At 45.1% G+C, this 21,655-nt stretch overlaps 1 protein-coding gene and 1 non-coding gene across 2 annotated transcripts; one reads left to right on the top strand and one right to left on the bottom strand.

Moving 5' to 3' along the window:
- Positions 1-247: 247 nt before the first annotated feature.
- On the bottom strand, positions 248-19,127 carry MAP1LC3A (microtubule associated protein 1 light chain 3 alpha). The gene is made up of 4 exons (XM_040438176.1): positions 18,912-19,127; positions 14,216-14,271; positions 1,353-1,459; positions 248-1,175 (listed from the first exon to the last, which is right to left on the bottom strand). Exons 1-4 carry the CDS (start codon positions 18,949-18,951, stop codon positions 1,016-1,018), a joined length of 363 nt encoding a protein of 120 aa, XP_040294110.1. The 5' UTR covers positions 18,952-19,127; the 3' UTR covers positions 248-1,015.
- A 283-nt stretch (positions 19,128-19,410) lies between these two features.
- Positions 19,411-19,483, top strand: TRNAM-CAU. The gene has a single exon. It is a non-coding gene; the product is annotated as a tRNA-Met (tRNA).
- Positions 19,484-21,655: the final 2,172 nt, after the last annotated feature.

Here is a 21,655-nt window from a genome sequence, read left to right as displayed (position 1 = left end):
GGATGGAGAAGGGGGCCTACGTCTCCATAGCAAGGCCTCGTCCTGGCAGTAATATTTTCACACCTAGGAATAAGCCTTGAGACATTAATCTACGACTTCTACAGAACCAAGACGAGTTTCAGTTTAAAACCGTAAAAAAACGTATGTTAAAAATGTCAGGAAGGGAAGGTCCAAATGGCGGCCACTTGTCAAATCCACAAGACACACAGTGTGTATACAGGGACTAGCTGGGGGTTGACGGTATGTGTGTCACTTAAAGTAGCACTACGTAATCTGTAGTAAAGGTAATTTTCTTACCAAAGACTGTTGCTGTGAGCTATAACCTCCCTTCTGATCCTGAGCTGTGTCACGTGACCAGCACTCTGACCAATCCAAATAACATCACCTTACGTGTGGACAGAAAGCCAGTTTCTCTATGTGTCCCTACGGGGGAAGGGGGGGGGGGCCTCACGCTCAGTCTCATAGGAATGAATAGAGAAGTAACTGACTTCCTGTCCTGTGTCAGTTGGAGAGTCTGAAGAATGTAATTTACATGACACAGCTGAGCATCAGAAGGGAGGTTATAACTCACAAATACAGTCACTGGTAAGAGGATTACCTGCAATATAGTTTACATCATGCAACTTTCTAACAGGTTAGAGAATAAACATTTTTGTGGGAGTGCTACTTCAAAATCTTGTTCTAATTTTGTCCCCACCTCCAGCCTAGAGATGACGGATAAGAAAAGAGATATGTCTAACAGTAGAGGTGGAAGCATTAGCACATGCAGGGTAGAGTGTAATTATGGAAGTAGAAATGGGAGAACAAGTGCATACGGGTGGGTGAAGATCTACACACGTAGACGTGCAAAGTCAAGTGGAATGTCCGTGTAATCATACTGGAGAGTACTTATGTGCGTGTAAACATATCAGGGTGGAAAAAAGTGTGTTCACACATCACGGTCAGTGTGCACAGGTCTTACTATATACGTGGTTGTCAGCTCAGCCGTGTGCACACTCATTATTAGGCGGGTTCATTAGCCGAAGGTTTCCTGTGAGGCATACACCATATACAGGAAGCCATCTTCATCCTTCTCCTGCTCATATATATCCAAGATGGCAGAGGACACGCTAACCATGCTCCTCTGGTTCACCAGCAGAAAAAAGGCTTGTGTCGGGTTCAGCTGTAGTCGACGCCTAAGGAAGAAAAAGAAAATATAAAAATATAGTCAAAAAGTAATGATTCCAATGGGAAAACAAAAAAGAGGAGATAAAGTCACTTCACACAGTCAATGGATGGTCTGGGGAATGCCGGAGGGGTCCCATCAGTCCATATGGCATATCATGTCTAGCAGACATTAATATTTCTAATACCTGATGATCTTCACCAGTTCGCTCATGTTCACGTGATCTGGCACCAAGAATTTGGTTTTATCCAACACTGGAAGCTGTTTTTCTCCCTTGTATCTCTCAATAATAACCTAAAGACAGAAAAGGACAGAGGTTAGATCTTTAGCTTGTGAGATGTGGAGTAGCTTGATGTGATATGCGGTGTCTGTAAACCCAGCCCGGATGTAGCTGCTAACGGACCCCCGTTCTAAAGGTAGGTGCAGGTCCTATAGGAGGAATCTGTACCTATCAGGCAATTATGACCTATTCTGTGGATAGCCATAAATGTTTCAGATGAGAATACACCTTAAAGGGCCGAACTAGCCTTTCTCCTTGCCTGTCCAATCCTTCGATATTAATGTCCTATCCTCAGGAATCAATACGTGATTGATGAGGGTCTGAAGCCCTGCATTCGCCACCACTGATCAGCTGTTCAGGAGTAGCAACTCCGTCTGCTACACAATGGGTGCAAGGTGCCAGACCCCCACTAATCAGCTACTGAGGGCCTATCGATATAAAAAGGAGTAAAAAAATTAAATAAAATTTTTAAAAAAAAACATTTTAAGGGGTTAACATGGTCTTCCTGGAAACAAAGGAACAAGAACAAAACTAGCCGTTCAGATTACTTCATAAAGTATACAAGACTCTCACAGCGGAAGCAGCCATTATTTTATTAAAATCACACCGCCTGTCCATTCACCACAGACTCATGACTACACTGATGCATGAAGGCCTTTTGTGTCTCATAATTATAGCAATATGAAATCACTTATCAGAACCAGAAAAGGACCAGTCTCCTCGGATTCATTGTACAATTGTGTTTATATAAAACAGTGAGGCTACAGAATAATTATATAGAAACATCTACGCAATTGTAAAAAGGTTAAGGTCCCCATTCACCCTCCAAGCTGTACAGAACTAGAATATGGCACCTATAGTATTCTATGGGGCCACTATATCTCTGTACGCCTCCAGCGGTTTTCCGAGACTTTTATACTGGTGACCCATCTTCTGAATAGCAAAGAAAAAGGGGGTCAGTCAGCAAATCCCAATGCGCAGGTGCATGGCTAGAAACACAAAGAAAAAAAACACAATGTAACAGCACTCTGCAAACCAAATAAAGTACAATAAGGCCATAGTAATAGAAAATATTCTGGTGCTAATGCTACGCTTATTTTGTCAAATTGAGATTCTTGGCAAATACATTTTGTACAAAATTATTTGGGCCTGTCTGCCACACGTCAAGGTGATCTCTTTAAGACGGGAACCTAACACTAAATGCTACCTGTTATGTGCCATAACGACCACCATAAAATTCAGGGAGTGCAGGTTCCACATGCATGCTGGGTCCACTCTGCTTATCATTTTTGGTGCCAAAATGGCCTCCATTAAATTCAGGGGCTGCAGGTACCAACATGTATGCTGAGCCTACTCTATACCTCTCCTGGTGGCTAATTTTAATTAGTGTAAGTATAAAGCTGTACCCTGCTCTCCCTGGTAGCCTTTTGGCACCAGGGGAGGTATAGAGTGGACTCTCATTGCATTCATTGGAAGTCATTTGGCACCAAGAGACGTTTTATGGTGGTTGCTATGGCACATAACAGGTAGCATTTAGGCCCCTTTCACACGGGCGAGTTTTCCGCGCGGGTGCAATACGCGAGTTGAACACATTGCACCCACACTAAATCCGGACCCATTCATTTCTATGGGGCTGTGCACATGAGCGGTGATTTTCACACATCACTTGTGCGTTGCGTGAAAATCGCAGCATGCTCTATTTTGTGCGTTTTTCACGCAACGCAGGCCCCATAGAAGTGAATGGGACTGCGTGAAAATCGCAAGCATCCGCAAGCAAGTGCAGATGCGGTGCGATTTTCACGCACGGTTGCTAGGAGACGATCGGGATGGGGACCCGATCTTTATTATTTTCCCTTAGAACATGGTTATAAGGGAAAATAATAGCATTCTTAATACAGAATGCATAGTACAATAGGGCTGGAGGGGTTAAAAATAAATAAATAATAATTTAACTCACCTTAATCCACTTGTTCGCGCAGCCGGCATCTCTTCTGTCTTGTTGTGTGAGGAATAGGACCTTTGATGACATCACTACGTTCATCACATGGTCCGTCACATGAGCCATCACCATGTGGCGGACCATGAAAGGGGGCCTTAGTGTTAGGTTCCTATCTTACAGAGATCGCCTTGACGTTTGGCAGACAGGCCCAAATAATTTTGTATAAAATGTATTTGCCAATAATCTCAAATTTACAAAATAAGCATAGCATTAGCACCAGAATATTTTCTATTACTATGGCATTATTGTACTTTATTTGGTTTGCAGAGTGCTGTTGCACTGTGGTTTTTTTTCTATCCTTTGGATAGGTCATCGGTATCTGATCAGTGAAATCCGATCGGACATCTGGAACCCCCGCCAATCAGCTGTTTGAGAAGCTACCGGCAGTAGCACACCAAGCACAGTGCCGTCCATTGTATAATGGCTGTGCTTGGTATTGCAGCTCAACCCCATTCACTTAAATGGGACTGAGCTGCGGCTAGGCCATGTGACCAATGAATGTGATGTCACACGTCCTAAGAAACGCTGGAGAAGGCAACGGCGCTACTATGAGCGCTGGTGACTTCTCAAACAGCTGATCAGTGGGGGGTCCCAAGTGTCAGACCCCTACAATCAGATACTGTTATTACTTCGGCTCATTGGAGCCAATACATTCTAATTGGAACAAAGTTTTATGCGAATCGACTTCGGAAGTTTCATCTGACGTCAATTCGCTCATCCCTATCCTCTGGCTAGGTCATCAGTTACAAAATCTCAGAAACCCCTTTTTAAATGGAGGTATTTACCCCTTAACGACATGTGACGCACAGTCCCAGGAAAATAAAGAAAAAAAATAAAACATAGAAAAATACTAATATTAAAATAAAAATGTGTTCCTATATAGAGGGAAAAAACAGAAACAATAAAACAAAAAAAAATTATATAATTATATATATATATATATATATATATATATATATATGGTATTGCAATCTGAAAAGGTCTCTTCACTTCCCAAAAACATGTACTAGAACATTGTCAAAAAGTTACATGTACCCCAAATCGATACCAATAAAAACCATAGCTCATACCGCAAAAAACAAGCTATCACACAGCAATATCAACTGAAAACCGAGTTATGGGTCTCAAAATGTGGCGGCATAAAGTTTTTTTTGTCATGTAAAAAACATGCCAAAACTATAAAATGTAGTCCTTAATTTGATCATTTTCACCACACAAAAATCCATGGTCCAAAAACAGTGGTCAAATTGCGTTTTTTTCTCCCCTTTACCCATAAAAACCTTAAAGAGGACCTTTCACCAGAATAAAAAATCTAAACTAAGCATACAGACATGGAGAGCGGCGCCCAGGGATCTCCCTGCACTATTATCCCTGGGCGCCGCTCCGTTCTCCGCGCAGCGCTCAGCTCATAGCCTGAGAGAAAAAAAAACCTCTCAGGCTATGAGCTGAGCGCTGCGATTGGCCAGCGCTACAGCCTGGGAGAAGGAGACGCCGGCAGGCTCCACCCAGTTGAGTCGAACATATGAAGATACTGGAGCCTATACCGGGAGAACGGAGCGGCGCCCAGGGATAATAGTAAGTGCAGGGAGATCCCTGGGCGCCGCTCTCCATGTCTGTATGCTTAGTTTAGATTTTTTATTCTAGTGAAAGGTCCTCTTTAAGTTTCTCAGTACATCACATGTAATATTAAAGGGGTTGTCCCATTAAGACAACTTGTCCCCGATAAGCGTCTGATCGGTGGGGGTCCAACCATTGGGGCTCACACCTCAGTTTGAATGTAGCTATGGTCACATATGTGCGCCACCACCATTCAGCTTCTGCAGAAAAGTTGTTATAATGGGACGGCGCCTTTAAATGATGCCATTAGATGGAGTGAGCTGGTTGTTTGGACAAAGTGCCTGCTTACAGGCCTACTGTGCACCAGCGCTGTAGAAAGGAGCAGGCAACTTGTCCAAATGAGCAGTGCACTCCGTCTAATGGGTTGGGGCAAGCCTGAGGGGACATCATACAGTCCTGATAAAAAGTTTAAGACCACTTGAAAAATGGCAAAAAATCATATTTAGCATGGCTGGATCTTAACAAGGTTCCAAGTTGAGCTTCAACATGCAACAAGAAGAAATGAGAGTGAGAAAACTTTTTTTGAGCATTCAATTTAATCAAAACAACGAATAAACTGAAACAGGCTGTTTTTCAGCTGATCAAAAGTTTAGGACCATACCTCAAAAAAAAAAAAAAAAACACTAAATCCAACTTCCAAACATGAACTCAGTAATGAGTAGCTCCGCCGTTATTGTTTTTCACTTCAAAAATTCGTTTCGGCATGCTTGATGCAAGCGTTTCCATGAGGCGAGTGGGAACATTTCTCCAAGTGGTAAAGACGGCTGCACGAAGGCCATCTACTGTCTGGAACTGTTGTCCATTTTTGTAAACTTCCCTTGCCATCCATCCCCAAAGGTTCTCAATTGGATTTAGGTCAGGGGAACACGAAGAATGGGCCAAAAGAGTGATGTTATTCTCCTGGAAGAAGTCCCTTGTCCTGCGGGCATTGTGTACTGTAGCACTGTCCTGTTGAAAAACCCAGTGGTTACCACACAGACGAGGGCCCTCAGTCATGAGGAATGCTCTCTGCAACATCTTCACATAGCCAGCGGCCGTTTGACGCCCCTGCACTTCCTGAAGCTCCATTGTTCCACTGAAGGAAAAAGCACCCCAGACCATTATGGCGCCCCCTCCACTGTGGCGCGTAGAAAACATCTCAGGTGGGATCTGCTTGTCATGCCAGTAACGTTGGAAACCATCAAGGTTCCATTTTTTCTCATTAGAGAATAAAACTTTCTTCCACTTTTGAATGTCCCATGTTTGGTGCTCTCTTGCAAAGTCCAAACGAGTAGTTCTGTGGCGTTCAAGGAGACGAGGTCTTTGAAGACGTTTTTTTGTTTTTGAAGCCCTTCAGTCTCAGATGCCGTCTTATGGTTATGGGGCTGCAGTCAGCACCAGTAAGGGCCTTAATTTGGGTCGAGGATCGTCCAGTGTCTTGACGGACAGCCAATTGGATCATCTGGCTCAGTGCTGATGACATTTTTGTTGGGTCTTCCACTTGACTTTTATGTTCCATAACCCTCAGGATCATTTAAGAAATTCCAAATGACTGTCTTACTGCGTCCCACCTCAGCAGCGATGGCGCGCTATGAGAGACCCTGCTTATGCAGTTCAACAACCCGACCACGTTCAAAAAGGGAGTGTTTTTTTGCCTTTGCCATCACAACATGTGACTACCTGACAGAAAATGACAATGAATCCACATCTTTGCACAGATTTGGCCTTTTAAAGGCATGTGGTCCTAAAATTTTGATCAGCTGAAAAACAGCCTGTTTCAGTTTAATCATTATTTTCAATTAATTGAATGCTCAAAAAATGTTTTGTCTCACTCTTATTTCTTCTTGTTGCATGTTGAAGCTCTACTTGGAACCTTGTTAAGATCCAACAATGTAAAATATGATTTTTTTGCAATTTTTCAAGTGGTCTTAAACTTTTGATCAGGACTGTATGACGGGCAGATGGGATATCTTGCCGCCACTATGAGACACATTGCTCCGTTTAAGGCCTCTTTCACACTTGCGTTGTCCGGATCCGGCGTGCACTCCACTTGCCGGAATTACACTCCGGATCCGGAAAAACGCGAGTGTACTGAAAGCATTTGAAGACGGAACCGTCTTCAAAATGCTTTCAGTGTTACTATGGCACCCAGGATCCGGCCTTGCGGCAAGTGTTCCGGATTTTTGGCCGGAGCAAAAAGCGCAGCATGCTGCGGTATTTTCTCCGGCCAAAAAACGGAACGGAAAAAACGTTCCGTTCCGGAACTGAAGACATGGATTTCACTCCATTCAGAATGCATTGGGATAATCCTGATCAGGATTCTTCCGGCATAGAGCCCCGACGACGGAACTCTATGCCGGAAGACAAGAACGCAGGTGTGAAAGAGCCCTAAGTTATGTTTGGAAGATGGGCCAAACTTGAAAATAAAATATATATAACCATTGAATTGCTCTACCTTTTTATTCACTGGATAACCTCTTTAAGGCTGCGTTCACACGGGCGAGATTTCCGCGCGGGTGCAATGCGGTAGGTGAACGTATTGCACCCGCACTGAATCCCGACCCATTCATTTCTATGGGGCTGTTCACATGAGCGGTGATTTTCACGCATCACTTATGCGTTGCGTGAAAATCGCAGCATGCTCTATATTCTGCGTTTTTTCACGCAACGCAGGCCCCATAGAAGTGAATGGGGTTGCGTGAAAATCGCAAGCATCCGCAAGCAAGTGCGGATGCGGTGCGATTTTCACGCACGGTTGCTAGGAGACGATCTGGATGGAGACCTGATCATTATTATTTTCCCTTATAACATGGTTATAAGGGAAAATAATAGCATTCTGAATACAGAATGCATAGTAAAATAGCGCTGGAGGGGTTAAAAAAATAAAATAATAATTTAACTCACCTTAATCCACTTGATCGCGATGCCGGCATCTCCTTCTGTCTCCTTTGCTGAACAGGACCTGTGGTGAGCATTCATTACAGGTAAAGGACCTGTGGTGACGTCACTCCGGTCATCACATGATCTTTTACCATGGTGATGGATCATGTGATGACGGGAGTGACGTCACCACAGGTCCTTGACCTGTAATTAATGCTTACCACAGGTCCTGTTCAACAAAGGAGACAGACGAGAAGCCGGACTGCGCTATCAACTGGACTAAGGCGAGTTAAATTATTATTTATTTATTTATTTTAACCCCTCCAGCCCTGTTTTACTTAGCATTCTGCATTCAGAATTCTATTATTTTCCCTTATAACCATGTTATAAAGGGAAAATACAAAAACAGAAAGTCAGTCCTGTGTCCCAACACGGACAGTTACTTGCGCTGCTGCTGGTCCCGGAATAGTGTGGTAGGTCGCTCACACTGGTTTAGACAAATCAAAGGGTTTTTGGAACCGCGCTGCTAGAGACTATGTCTCCCGGTCAACAGTGGATGGCAAAAGGGTATCAGCCCCTCTCCTCGACACCCAAAAGATCCGATCTTCCCCAGACCTCCTCCTCTGCAGGGTTTAAAGAAGATAGGCAGAATAGTGAAGCACCCTTTGCAATCTTTTTGTAAAAGGTTTTATTCTACTCACAAAAGTCGGTAGACAAAAGGCATAAAATACAAATCAGTCGTCACGTTCCTGCCCGACCCGGGTTTCGCTGCCTCGCTTCTTCAAGGGCGATAACTGCGCATGCTTGCAGTCGGGCCCTTTAAATAGCCCAGCTGGTCTCATTACACAAGCCGGTGTAGTTCCGGACCATATACCAAACTTCCAAAAGCAACAGTTACAAATCATACATAATAAAATCATAGTCGACGGTCCTTAATACAATCACCTCAAAGACATTAGACTAAAATAAAAGAGAATTTTCTCTCACTATTACCAATTCATATATATACCCTTTCGGGTTACCGCAATTACATACATTCAGTGCATATCTTCAGCCTCCTTTCAAAATTACTACCCCACATCATAACCGTATCATCTAGTATCCTAAATTGATTCAACTTAATCTACAATATTAATAATACCGTCCCCTGGGCTCCGCCCACTCCTGGAGCGTCATTCAGGTGTTCTCGACCCCGCCTCCACCTCCGACGCCCACATCACGAAACGCCACTGTCCAATTGAACAGGCAGGCCAACCTGACGTCACTCAAAAGGTCCTTAAAGGGTTTCTATCACTTCGTTTCACCTATTTAGCTTTCAGACACTAGCGATCAGCTAGTGTCTGCTTTATCTAACCATCCTAATATAAGAGCTTATTGTCCTGCCGTTTAGCTAAAAAAATAACTTATATAGATATGCAAATGAGCCTCTAGGTGCTATGGGGGCGTGATTAGCACCTAGAGGCTCCGTCTACCTTAACAAACTGCCGCCGCCCAGCGCGTCCCTCCAGCCCGCCCATCTCCTCCGGAATGCGATGCTCCTCGTATTCGGCGCATGCGCAGTGAATATCTGATCGCTTCCCTGCTCAGACATCTCCACTGCGCCTGCGCCGATGACGTCATAGTGCTCCGAGGAACAGGCGCAGTGGAGATGTCTGAGCAGGGAAGCGATCAGACATTCACTGCGCATGCGCAGAACAGAGACGCGCACGGAGAGGATCGCTTCAGCTGGAGATGGGCGGGCTGGAGGGACGCGCTGGGCGGCGGCAGTTTGTTAAGGTAGACGGAGCCTCTAGGTGCTAATCACGCCCCCATAGCACCTAGAGGCTCATTTGCATATCTATATAAGTTATTTTTTTAGCTAAACGGCAGGACAATAAGCTCTTATATTAGGATGGTTAGATAAAGCAGACACTAGCGGATCGCTAGTGTCTGAAAGCTAAATAGGTGAAACGAAGTGATAGAAACCCTTTAAGAGGCCAGGTAGAGAACAGCCGAACGACGCTACCGGTGAGAACACTTTATATTATACATGGTTTCAAATCAAATTCAATGTTTAGCCCATTGGGTTGTAGGGTCCCTAGCTGGTAGATCCACTCTACCTCTTTTCTATTAATCTGCGCCAACGAGTCCCCTCCACGCCAGTGTGGCTTAACAGTTTCCACTCCAGCAAATTTTAAGCCCTGCAGATTTTTTCCGTGCATCAGTTTAAAATGAGCTGACACACTGTGGGTCATCAGGCCTTTTTTGATGTTCCGTAGGTGTTCTTGTATCCTAACCTTCAACTTCCTAACCGTCCTACCCATGTACTGGAGCCCACAAGGGCACTCCAGCACGTATATGATGCCCTCATTTTCGCACGAACAGTTGCTTCTTATGCAAAATTCAACCCCATTCTTTTTAGATACCATATGGTTAATGTTTCTCTGCCGTTCTTTTGAATTCCGATTTTTACAACCTGCACAAAATCCACACCAAGTAAATTTTCCTCCTTCTTTATTCATCTTTATATTCACTGGGGGAATGGCACTGTGCACAAGTTTTTCTCTAATGCTAGCCGCTTTTTTGAAAATAAAAGAGGGATTTGCGGGTATTGTTTTCCCTATTATTGGATCGTTCTTTAATACTCCCCAGTTCTTTTTCACCATTTTTTTGATATTATCAGACATGGAGCAAAACTTAGTCACAAACGAAAACCTATAGTCCCTATCCACCTTTTTCACTTTTCCTTTCATGTGTTCCTTTCCTCCCCCTTTTTCTATCTCCACATTTTGTATGCACTCATCTAGATTGGCCTCATCATAACCTCTTTTCACAAATCTGTTTTTTAACACCCCACATTGTGTTCTGTAGTCACTCACTTCTGTACAGTTACGGGCCATCCTCTTGAACTGACCTTTCGGTATGTTCCTGAGCCATGGGCCGTAATGACAGCTCTTCATATCAATGTAGGAGTTAACATCTGTTTCTTTGAAGTATGAACTTGTTATGAAGCGGCCATCTTCCATCCGGATACACAAATCCAAAAAGTTGACACTTATATTACTGATTTCCCCCACTGGAGGGAGAGAGGGACTCGAGTCCTTTATCTCCCAGCTCAACAATAATGATTGGAACCTGCGATTTGTGGGGGAAATCAGTAATATAAGTGTCAACTTTTTGGATTTGTGTATCCGGATGGAAGATGGCCGCTTCATAACAAGTTCATACTTCAAAGAAACAGATGTTAACTCCTACATTGATATGAAGAGCTGTCATTACGGCCCATGGTTCAGGAACATACCGAAAGGTCAGTTCAAGAGGATGGCCCGTAACTGTACAGAAGTGAGTGACTACAGAACACAATGTGGGGTGTTAAAAAACAGATTTGTGGAAAGAGGTTATGATGAGGCCAATCTAGATGAGTGCATACAAAATGTGGAGATAGAAAAAGGGGGAGGAAAGGAACACATGAAAGGAAAAGTGAAAAAGGTGGATAGGGACTATAGGTTTTCGTTTGTGACTAAGTTTTGCTCCATGTCTGATAATATCAAAAAAATGGTGAAAAAGAACTGGGGAGTATTAAAGAACGATCCAATAATAGGGAAAACAATACCCGCAAATCCCTCTTTTATTTTCAAAAAAGCGGCTAGCATTAGAGAAAAACTTGTGCACAGTGCCATTCCCCCAGTGAATATAAAGATGAATAAAGAAGGAGGAAAATTTACTTGGTGCGGATTTTGTGCAGGTTGTAAAAATCGGAATTCAAAAGAACGGCAGAGAAACATTAACCATATGGTATCTAAAAAGAATGGGGTTGAATTTTGCATAAGAAGCAACTGTTCGTGCGAAAATGAGGGCATCATATACGTGCTGGAGTGCCCTTGTGGGCTCCAGTACATGGGTAGGACGGTTAGGAAGTTGAAGGTTAGGATACAAGAACACCTATGGAACATCAAAAAAGGCCTGATGACCCACAGTGTGTCAGCTCATTTTAAACTGATGCACGGAAAAAATCTGCAGGGCTTAAAATTTGCTGGAGTGGAAACTGTTAAGCCACACTGGCGTGGAGGGGACTCGTTGGCGCAGATTAATAGAAAAGAGGTAGAGTGGATCTACCAGCTAGGGACCCTACAACCCAATGGGCTAAACATTGAATTTGATTTGAAACCATGTATAATATAAAGTGTTCTCACCGGTAGCGTCGTTCGGCTGTTCTCTACCTGGCCTCTTAAGGACCTTTGAGTGACGTCAGGTTGGCCTGCCTGTTCAATTGGACAGTGGCGTTTCGTGATGTGGGCGGTGGAGGCGGGGTCGAGAACACCTGAATGACGCTCCAGGAGTGGGTGGAGAACACATGAACAACGCTCCAGGAGTGGGCGGAGCCCAGGGGACGGTATTATTAATATTGTAGATTAAGTTGAATCAATTTAGGATACTAGATGATACGGTTATGATGTGGGGTAGTAATTTTGAAAGGAGGCTGAAGATATGCACTGAATGTATGTAATTGCGGTAACCCGAAAGGGTATATATATGAATTGGTAATAGTGAGAGAAAATTCTCTTTTATTTTAGTCTAATGTCTTTGATGTGATTGTATTAAGGACCGTCGACTATGATTTTATTATGTATGATTTGTAACTGTTGCTTTTGGAAGTTTGGTATATGGTCCGGAACTACACCGGCTTGTGTAATGAGACCAGCTGGGCTATTTAAAGGGCCCGACTGCAAGCATGCGCAGTTATCGCCCTTGAAGAAGCGAGGCAGCGAAACCCGGGTCGGGCAGGAACGTGACGACTGATTTGTATTTTATGCCTTTTGTCTACCGACTTTTGTGAGTAGAATAAAACCTTTTACAAAAAGATTGCAAAGGGTGCTTCACTATTCTGCCTATCTTCTTTAAACCCTGCAGAGGAGGAGGTCTGGGGAAGATCGGATCTTTTGGGTGTCGAGGAGAGGGGCTGATACCCTTTTGCCATCCACTGTTGACCGGGAGACATAGTCTCTAGCAGCGCGGTTCCAAAAACCCTTTGATATGTTATAAAGGGAAAATAATACAATCTACAGAACACCGATCCCAAGCCCGAACTTCTGCAAAACGCATTACAATGCCCGTGTGAACTCAGCCTAAGGGGTTAAAGTTGTTGGATTCATAGTACACTCCATTGGGCACCATACAATGAGCTATATTCGCCAAAAACAGGGATCAGCAACCTTCGGCACTCCAGCTGTTGAGAAACTACAATTCCCAGCATGCTCCATTCATTTCAATGTGAGTTCTTAGAAGAGCAGAGCAAGTATGCATGCTGGGAGTTGTAGTTTCACAATAGATGGAGTGTCGGGAGTTGCCCAACCCTGGCCTAGAAGAACATGGCTCTGTTGTGTCCATAAAGCTAGGGCTACACGACGACATGTGTCCATGACATTTTTTGTAATGCTAGCCTATGGTGTCGCACTGTGACACGACAGTCACAAAAAATCCATCCAAGATAGATTTTTATGCAACTGTCATGTCGCAGTATGACGCAGTGCGACACTATAGACCAGTGATGGCGAACCTGTTAGAGACCGGGTGCCTAAACTGCAGCCCAAAACCCACTTATTTATCGCAAAGTGCCAACACGGCAATTTATCCTGAATACTACAGTCCAGTATAGTATATTTTCCATGTACTTTATCATTTAAGTATAAGACCTGCCTACATTCAATGTGCTGTCCATAGTGTGCCCAGCGCTGATGAATGGCTGGTAAAGTCCAGAGTATATTGGTACACCATAGACTTTTTCCAGGGTGCGGGTGCCCACAGAGAGGGCTCTGAGTGCCACCTCTGGCACCCGTGCCATAGGTTCGCCATCAATGCCATAGACAATCATTATAGGTAATGTCGCACGACATTGGTGCGACACATGTCATCGTGTAACCCTAGCCTAAGGGTACTTTCACACTAGCGTTATTCTTTTCCGGAATTGAAATCCAGTAAAGGGTCTCAATACCGGAAAAAAAGCATCAGTTTTGTCCTAATGCATTCTGAATGGAAAGCAATCCGTTCAGTATGCATCAGGATGTCTTCCGTTCCGCCCCTTGTACGGTATTTGAGCGGTTTTCTGGTCTGCGCCGGGATATAGGAGGAGCTAATTTAGCTTTTGATCTTTAAAAAAAATTTTTTTAACCGGATCAGTTTGTATACGGCTTGCCTGATCCGTTGCCGGAACTGCCTGCCGGATTCTAACAATGCTAGTGTGAAAGTACCCTAAGGCCTTAATTTGAAGACCCAAAAATGCCCAAAGCTCCTAGTGTTAGTAATGTAGGATACTCACTGGGATTTTATTGGGATGCTGTTCGCGGATCTGACGAACCTCAGCACATCTTTCCGCTGGAAAAGAAAAAGACAGAAAAATTATTTAAGCTGGTGACCCCAATCACTTTGATTATTTGTGATGCAGGCGGCGGTACACTGCGATCATTACCACCAGGGATGCTGTTACTCTTCCCAATAGTCATTCTGGGCTGGCCCCTTTTTGGCTGCATTGACATCCCTCTAGCCAGGGCACGTCATCACAAGACAGCGCCAACCATAGCCGTCGCTACAATTGCCCCCGCCCCTAGGTTATTCCTCGCCCCCCCCCCGCTGATTTCCTTTTAAAACACTAACAGCCGCCGCTAGTACAGCCAGGGCCGTCTTTAACGCAGGGCAAAAGGGGCAGCTGCCTCTTGAGCCCTGCTGGCCACTGGTGACGTGGGGGGCGGCAGGGCACAGGGAGAAGAGCGCTTAAATTGTGGAAGCGCTCATCTCCATAGTCCTCTGTATCGCCGTCCTCAGGACAGCGATACAGCTGAAAGTGCTGCGGCGGGGCAGGGGAGGGAGAGGCGTGTCCCTTCCCCGTTCCTCTGATAGGCTGCAGGCCTAGTGCAGATGAAACGGAGGCTAGTGCGCCAGTTTTCACATAATGGCTCACCAATGCTATTGTGCCTAGTCCTAAAATGCTGCAAAATTTAGCATATTTTGGTGTATAATGTCACATCAAGTTTTAAACCTATTTATGAAGCAACTGTGCCAAAAAAAAAAAATAATAATAATCATCCACCGTGCCTTGCTGGAAAGAGGGTGAGGCTTAGCATAAACGTATTAAGTATTAAGCATGTATTAAGATGCAACAACAAAATGCTAGCACACAAATTTGGGCTCAAGGTAAACCAACCAAGAGCAGTTGTAGAGTTAGCCATGCACCAAATTTATTATCCAGCCTAAACCCCTGTGATAAATTTGGCGCACCTTTAGCCTGCTTTCAGACCGAACTATTTGGCGAAATTCTAGTTCATAAGATTGTGGGGGTCATTTATCAAACTGGTGTAAAGTATAACTGGCTTAGCTGCCCATAGCAACCAATCAGATACCACCTTTCATTTTTCACAGCTCCTTTGGAAAATGAAAGGTGGAATCTGATTGGTCGCTATGGGCAACTAAGTCAGTTCTACTTTACACCAGTTTGATAAATCTCCTCCCGCACGTGTGTGTACCTGCGGTCAAGAGCAACTTGATTTGAGATGTAGCCGAGTGTAAAGGAACAAGTCACACTGAATGGACACGACCATCTGGTAGGCGTCCACTATATCATATATCAGGAGAATTCAGCAGATAGACCAACCATCAGATTAAAGGAGAATAATGTCTACTCCTCTCTTCCTATGTATTATGTAGATCCTCGTGTTTTCAGGGACAAGAAATGTGTATCTGGTCCTCTCGATGAGCAAATGACCATATGGTCAGCCTAATCAGATCAGATTTCCCTTGTGAAGTCTTCAGTAAGCCTCGTGATGTATTAGGTTCCCTCCGATCTCCTACGGGCCTGAAGCTTAAGTGGACCTCAACAACCTGATACGTGAGATTTCATTTTATCTGATGTGTCACCACTATAATAAAAGGTACAATTCCAGAGGTGATAATGCAATTGACATTCTTCCATTTGCTATAAAACCTATAATATTTCCACCTGGAAAAACTGGAGAAGACCCACCCAGGGAGACGGCAACTCACACACTACTCTACCAGAACCCCTAAGTGCATTTCAATAAAGTGATTGCATTTTCTGGCACGGTCCTAAAACATGGTGCCATCATCATGTGTTAACCCAGTCTTGTGAGATCGGGACTACTTCATAGATTCTGTGTTTTGGTTTCAGGCTTTCGAAAGAATTTGTTACCAAAGGTACACTAGCGGAAAATGTAAAAGAACATCAGAAACTTAAAGGGGTTGTGCAGCCAGTACAACATCTGATCGGTGGGGGTCGGACTCCTGACAGGGTAATTCCAAGCGCTTAAATAGGACGCGCACCATCTTGAAGAGGAAGCAGTGCTCGTACTCTTCAAAACAGCTGCCAGGAGTCGGACCCCATAGATCAGATATTTACGACCTATTCTGAGGATAGATCATCAATAAGTACTGGCTACCCAACCCTGTCTACAATATCAAAATCCTGGAAAATCCCTTTAAGGGCATCTAACAGATGCATAGACTTCAATAGATGTGAGGTGACAGATTCCTCTACTAAATATATATCCCTTGGACAACTAAATATATTTAATGCATCAGAAATACTACATTGCCCTAGGGTGGGCAAATACCAGAAGCCGAGCCACTGAAGAAGTCAATATGGCTCCAGCCATGGTGGAACTGCTCAGTGATATTCCTAAAGTCAACTAAATCCATCAGGATCCTTTTAAATATGTTACACAAGGGATCCATCATAGCTTTCCCAGACTCCCAAGTTGTGCAGGGATAGATCTCCCATTCTGCGGTATAATTTGCTGTTCAGGAGTAGAGATGTTGAGGGACAATGCTTTTGAGAGCCATCATGGTGGCCATATTTGATGAGACCCAGGTCCTGACTGTACAGAACTGTTCACAACCTGACCGCAGTATTATACTAAGTGATTCAGCAGTTTTCTTCAGGGGAAAACACCAGCCTCCAGCCCGACCCAATATCTTAGTTCCTGGAGTTTTCCCAGGAGTGGCAGAGATCATGTTTAAACAGCAGATAGAGAGTCCACAGATGAAAATAGCCGTGTGGAGGAAGGGAGCAGGCGTCATGCTGAGCCTGAGGAAGGATATGCTCTGGACGGCTGCCATGCTTCTGTGTCTAAATCAGGTGTAAACAGAACACCACAGCAAGAAGCATATACAAGGCCGTCTACACGACGCCAGGCTTAGGAAAGTAGCAAAGGGTATGCAAGGGCAAAACATCCACAGTGAAGGTGGGATCCTGTCTGGCGGGCCCTGTTTACCAGGGAGGGGGCTCTCCGGCGGGCCCTGTTTACCAGGGAGGGGGCTCATGGTAACATGGGGAGAGCTCTCTGGTTGTCTTAGTTTACGGGGTGATCTCTGGTGGGCACAGTTTACAGAAGGACTTGCTGGTGGTTTCTGTGACCGGCTTTCTATACACCTGGCTCCCCAATTCCCATCGCTAGTGGGAGACCAGAGCAGGACAGACTGTACCCTGCAGCTCAACAACTGGTGGCGAGTCACTGCCGGCAAGGTGACACAAGAGGATCCCTCTATCTCCTGGTCTCCAGAGGATCCCTCTATCTCCTGGTCTCCAGAGGATCCCTCTATCTCCTGGTCTCCAGAGGATCCCTCTATCTCCTGGTCTCCAGAGGATCCCTCTATCTCCTGGTCTCCAGAGGATCCCTCTATCTCCTGGTCTCTGTAAGCTACAGACGTACAGATTCTGGAAATAATTAACTAGGGACAAAATCTGATTATTCTACAATAAGACCTCAGGTTTCACATATTTCCAGACCCCCTATCCAGAGGAAGCTCCAGCTAATTACTGTGGTTTATGTCAGGTGGACTACATACTGGAGACGCACCTACCTGCCTAATTTAAAAAGTGATCATTCCAGATTCCATACTTGAGTAATCACAGGAAAAAAATGTGAATAACAAGAAACTAAACACCACGTGAGGGCGCAGGGGGCACACGTCACCTGCCAGGTGCAAACGTTCTGACGTTCAGTATATTTATGACAGTACATATTAACTCCTCCAGTCCCAGCCGGTCATTGTGTTTACGTACACAGCAAGGCGCTGAACTATCAAATACTGTGGACTATAGGACGGTCATAAAGCTGTAAAGAACATGAGGACAGCACAAAATAAACTATAAGGTGTAGTGTCAATGCTGAGTTTTTTTGGGCCCAGTTGATTTCGGATTTAACCAGAACTTCTGGACTCCATCATGTCATCATCTGTGAGGTTAGGAGAGGGACAAAGGATATTCTTGCCACCTGCTCGTCATAACAACCGCCCCCTATGTCTATTATGAATATTGGGGGGCTTCTGAGCTGTGGTGTATGGGATCAAAATACTGAAAGCAGAAACTTTCCAATATACCCACCTTACCACTTTCCCATGATCCTCGACGGTCTACCGCCCATAGTGATGACATATCACTGTCATGTGGTGACATCACTATGGCAAAATGGCATCAAAGTGGGAATAATACAAAATCAGTCATACCGCCGCTCTAGCTTTTGGAGACTGGCGGCCATCTTCCTCTTTTAGGGCACCTATCAGTAAGCATGAGGGACACGGTGGTCACAAGGAACATGGAGGTTCCCCCCCGTGCCACTACCAGCGGCATCCGCTAACAAGCTACTGACAAGTCATAGCAAAAAAAAAAATGTAAGTGAATCTAAAGGACTTCGTAAAAAATATTTTAATTTTTTTTTTTGTTGGAGTTTCCCTTTAATTACCTTCTCAACAGGTCAAATATGTATTCTAGCGACGCAGACTATTTTGTATACGCCGGGCGATGTCGTCTTGGTGTCCCATATCAATCACGACCCATCGATTGGCAAAAACAAAAAACTTGAAGCAATGGCATCCATTCCGTTTGCAATGGCCCCCAGTTATCGATGGCGGTCATGGCTATGGGTGGCATCATGCCATACTGGCTCATTAGTGACATTCAGGCCCCTAGAAAGTCCAGGCACAATAACAAATAATGCACTCACCAAAGCTCCTCCTGTGCTTAAAAGGCCGCTCTGACGGCATCTTGGGCTCTACCAGTCCCGACTCCAAGCAAGTCCAGATAGGGTCTTCAGATGTGTCTACCCGGCCGCTCGTCTTCTCTCTGCCCCCAGTGCTGCCCTCCCTAGTCCTCCTAGTGCCCAGTGCCCTCTGCCCGAGCCTCTGAGCTCACACCGTGCTGCGCCGCTGGAACAAACATTATGACGTCACCAAGGGGGAGGCTGGAATCTGCTGAACTTGAAGCGCCATCTTGTGGTATGAAGCGTACACTGCAGGTTTCTCTCCGCCCTCCTGCTGATCAGTGCCGCATGTAGCTAGCAGCAGGTAGGTAGACCGTAGATATACAGCCCGGGCAGCCGAGGATCTGTCTATGGCGGCGGAATAACTTGGAGTGAAACAGATTAATCAAATCCCTATTGAAAGAGCTAAGGATCGGTCATTAGGTGTACACTCAAGTACTGTGGATCAGGAGATTTTTGCAGAGCCTCGTTAGCGCAGTAGGTAGCGCGTCAGTCTCATAATCTGAAGGTCGTGAGTTCGATCCTCACACGGGGCACAAGTTTTTTTTTTTTTTTTCCCAAAATTCCGTTTTTGTGTCGTTTTATCTGATTTACTACACTGACTTCTATATAACATTAACAATTTATAGGAAGTATAGCAGTTACTATTATATACCTGGCAGGGATGGTGACTTTATTCTAGGAGTGCTGTGACAGGCAGGGATATATAACATGCATATCCCCTAATATATAAAAAGGCCAGACTGGGACATTATTTGCGCACCTATGCAAAAAAAATAAAAAATTCAACTACTCTGCCCCAATGCTATACACACTAAATCCCACTCAGTCTCTCCACACTAGGGTGGCCACACGTCCGGTTTTCTGAAGAGGGACATGAAGAGATCTTGTGCCCTGATTCCCAAACTCTGGAGCATCCACAGTCAGAAAGAAGATGGCGGTGGGGAACGGCAATTTGTGTTTCACAAGGTGGATGATGATGATGATGAGACACAGTTGCCAAAAAGTCAACCGCAATTAGTGTCTCAAGAGGTTGATGATGAGGATGAGACTCAGTTGTCAATAAGTGAGGTTTTTGTTAGGAAGTGGAAGAGGAGGTGGTGGACGATAAATTCACTGACCCAACCTGGGAAGGTGGCAAGCCGAGCGAGGACATTAGTACAGAGGGGGAGGGATCCACAGCACCGCAACAGGCTGGAAGAGGCAGTGGGGTGGCTAAAGGGAGAAGGCGGGCCACACTAAACAGGCCCGCAACTGTTTCCCGGAGCACCCCCTTGCAGCAATCTCCCTTGCCAAGGGGTAGGTGCTTTTGGCTAGGGACGCTACATTTCCCTGACGGCACACTGGTTTGTTCCATCTGTTCAGCGTGGATGGGCCGTAGAGGAGGAAGAGGATGAGGAGATTGAGAGTCATCCTCCTGATGATGACAGCGAAGTCTTGTCTGTTGGGACTCTGGCACACATGGCTGACTTTATGTTATGCTGCCTTTCCCGTGACCCTCGCGTTATATGCATTTTGGCCAACACCGATTACTGGTTGTTCACCCTTCTCGACCCCCGCTACAAAGAGAACTTATCATCTCTCATTCCTGTGGTGGAGAGGACTAGCAAAATGGTGCAATACCAGAAGGTCCTTGTGGAAAAATTGCTCCAAAAATTTCCTGCTGACTAAGCTGGCGGCAGAATACGTAGTTCCTTGGGCAACTGAGGAGGGGAGATGAGGGGAACACACAGCAGTTCCAACAGAGGCAGGGCAACACTCTCCAAAGCCTGGGACAGTTTCATGACACCCCGCCAGCACCCTTACCCTGATACGCGGCCTAGTGTCACAAGGAGGGAAAAGTTTTGGAAGATGGTGAAGGAGTACGTAGCAGACCGTGTCTGCATCCTCAGTGATCCCTCTGTGCCTTTCAACTATTGGGTGTCCAAGGTGGACACGTGGCACAAACTGGCGCTCTACGCCTTGGAGATGCTGGACTGCCCTGCCGCCAGCGTTTTGTCAGAGTGGGTATTTTGTGCTGCTGGGGGCATAATAACTGATAAGCGCATTCACCTGTCAACTGAAAATGCAGACTGGTTGACTCTTATCAAAATGAACAAGGCCTGGATTGCCCCTGACTTCTCTACTCCACCAGAGGAAAGCGGCTGAACATAAAGGCTCTTTAAATGTGGCTTTTATGGTGTATTGAATACACTGTATTCCCATGCACCCCTTCCACCACAAAAAAGGGTATATGGTGCCCTCTTTATGACCCCATACAGTAGTTATGCTTCCTTAGTGCCCCCACACTGTAGTTATGCCCCCTTACTGCCCCCACACAGTAGTTATGCCTCTTTACTGCCCCCACACAGTAGTTATGCCTTCTTAGTGTCCCCATGCAGTATTAATGTCCCCTTTGTGCCCCCACACAGTAGTTATTCCCCCTTTGTACCCCCACACAGCAGCTATGCCTCCATACAGTAGTTATGCCTCCTTAGTGCCCCCATACAGTATTAATGTCTGCTTAGTGCCCCCACACAGTAGCTATGCCCCCTTTGTGTCCCCATACAGTAGTTATGCCCTCTTGATGCCCCCACACAGTAGTTATGCCTACTTAGTGCCCCCTTGGAGTATTAATGTCCCCTTAGTGCCCCCACACAGTAGTTATGCCCCCTTTGTACCCCCACCCAGCAACTATGTCCCCATACAGTAGTTATGCCTCCTTAGTG

This window comes from Bufo bufo, chromosome 6, assembly GCF_905171765.1.
Source record: "Bufo bufo chromosome 6, aBufBuf1.1, whole genome shotgun sequence".
In the NCBI taxonomy this organism is placed as follows: domain Eukaryota; kingdom Metazoa; phylum Chordata; class Amphibia; order Anura; family Bufonidae; genus Bufo; species Bufo bufo.
This window is presented reverse-complemented; position numbering and strand designations above follow the sequence as displayed.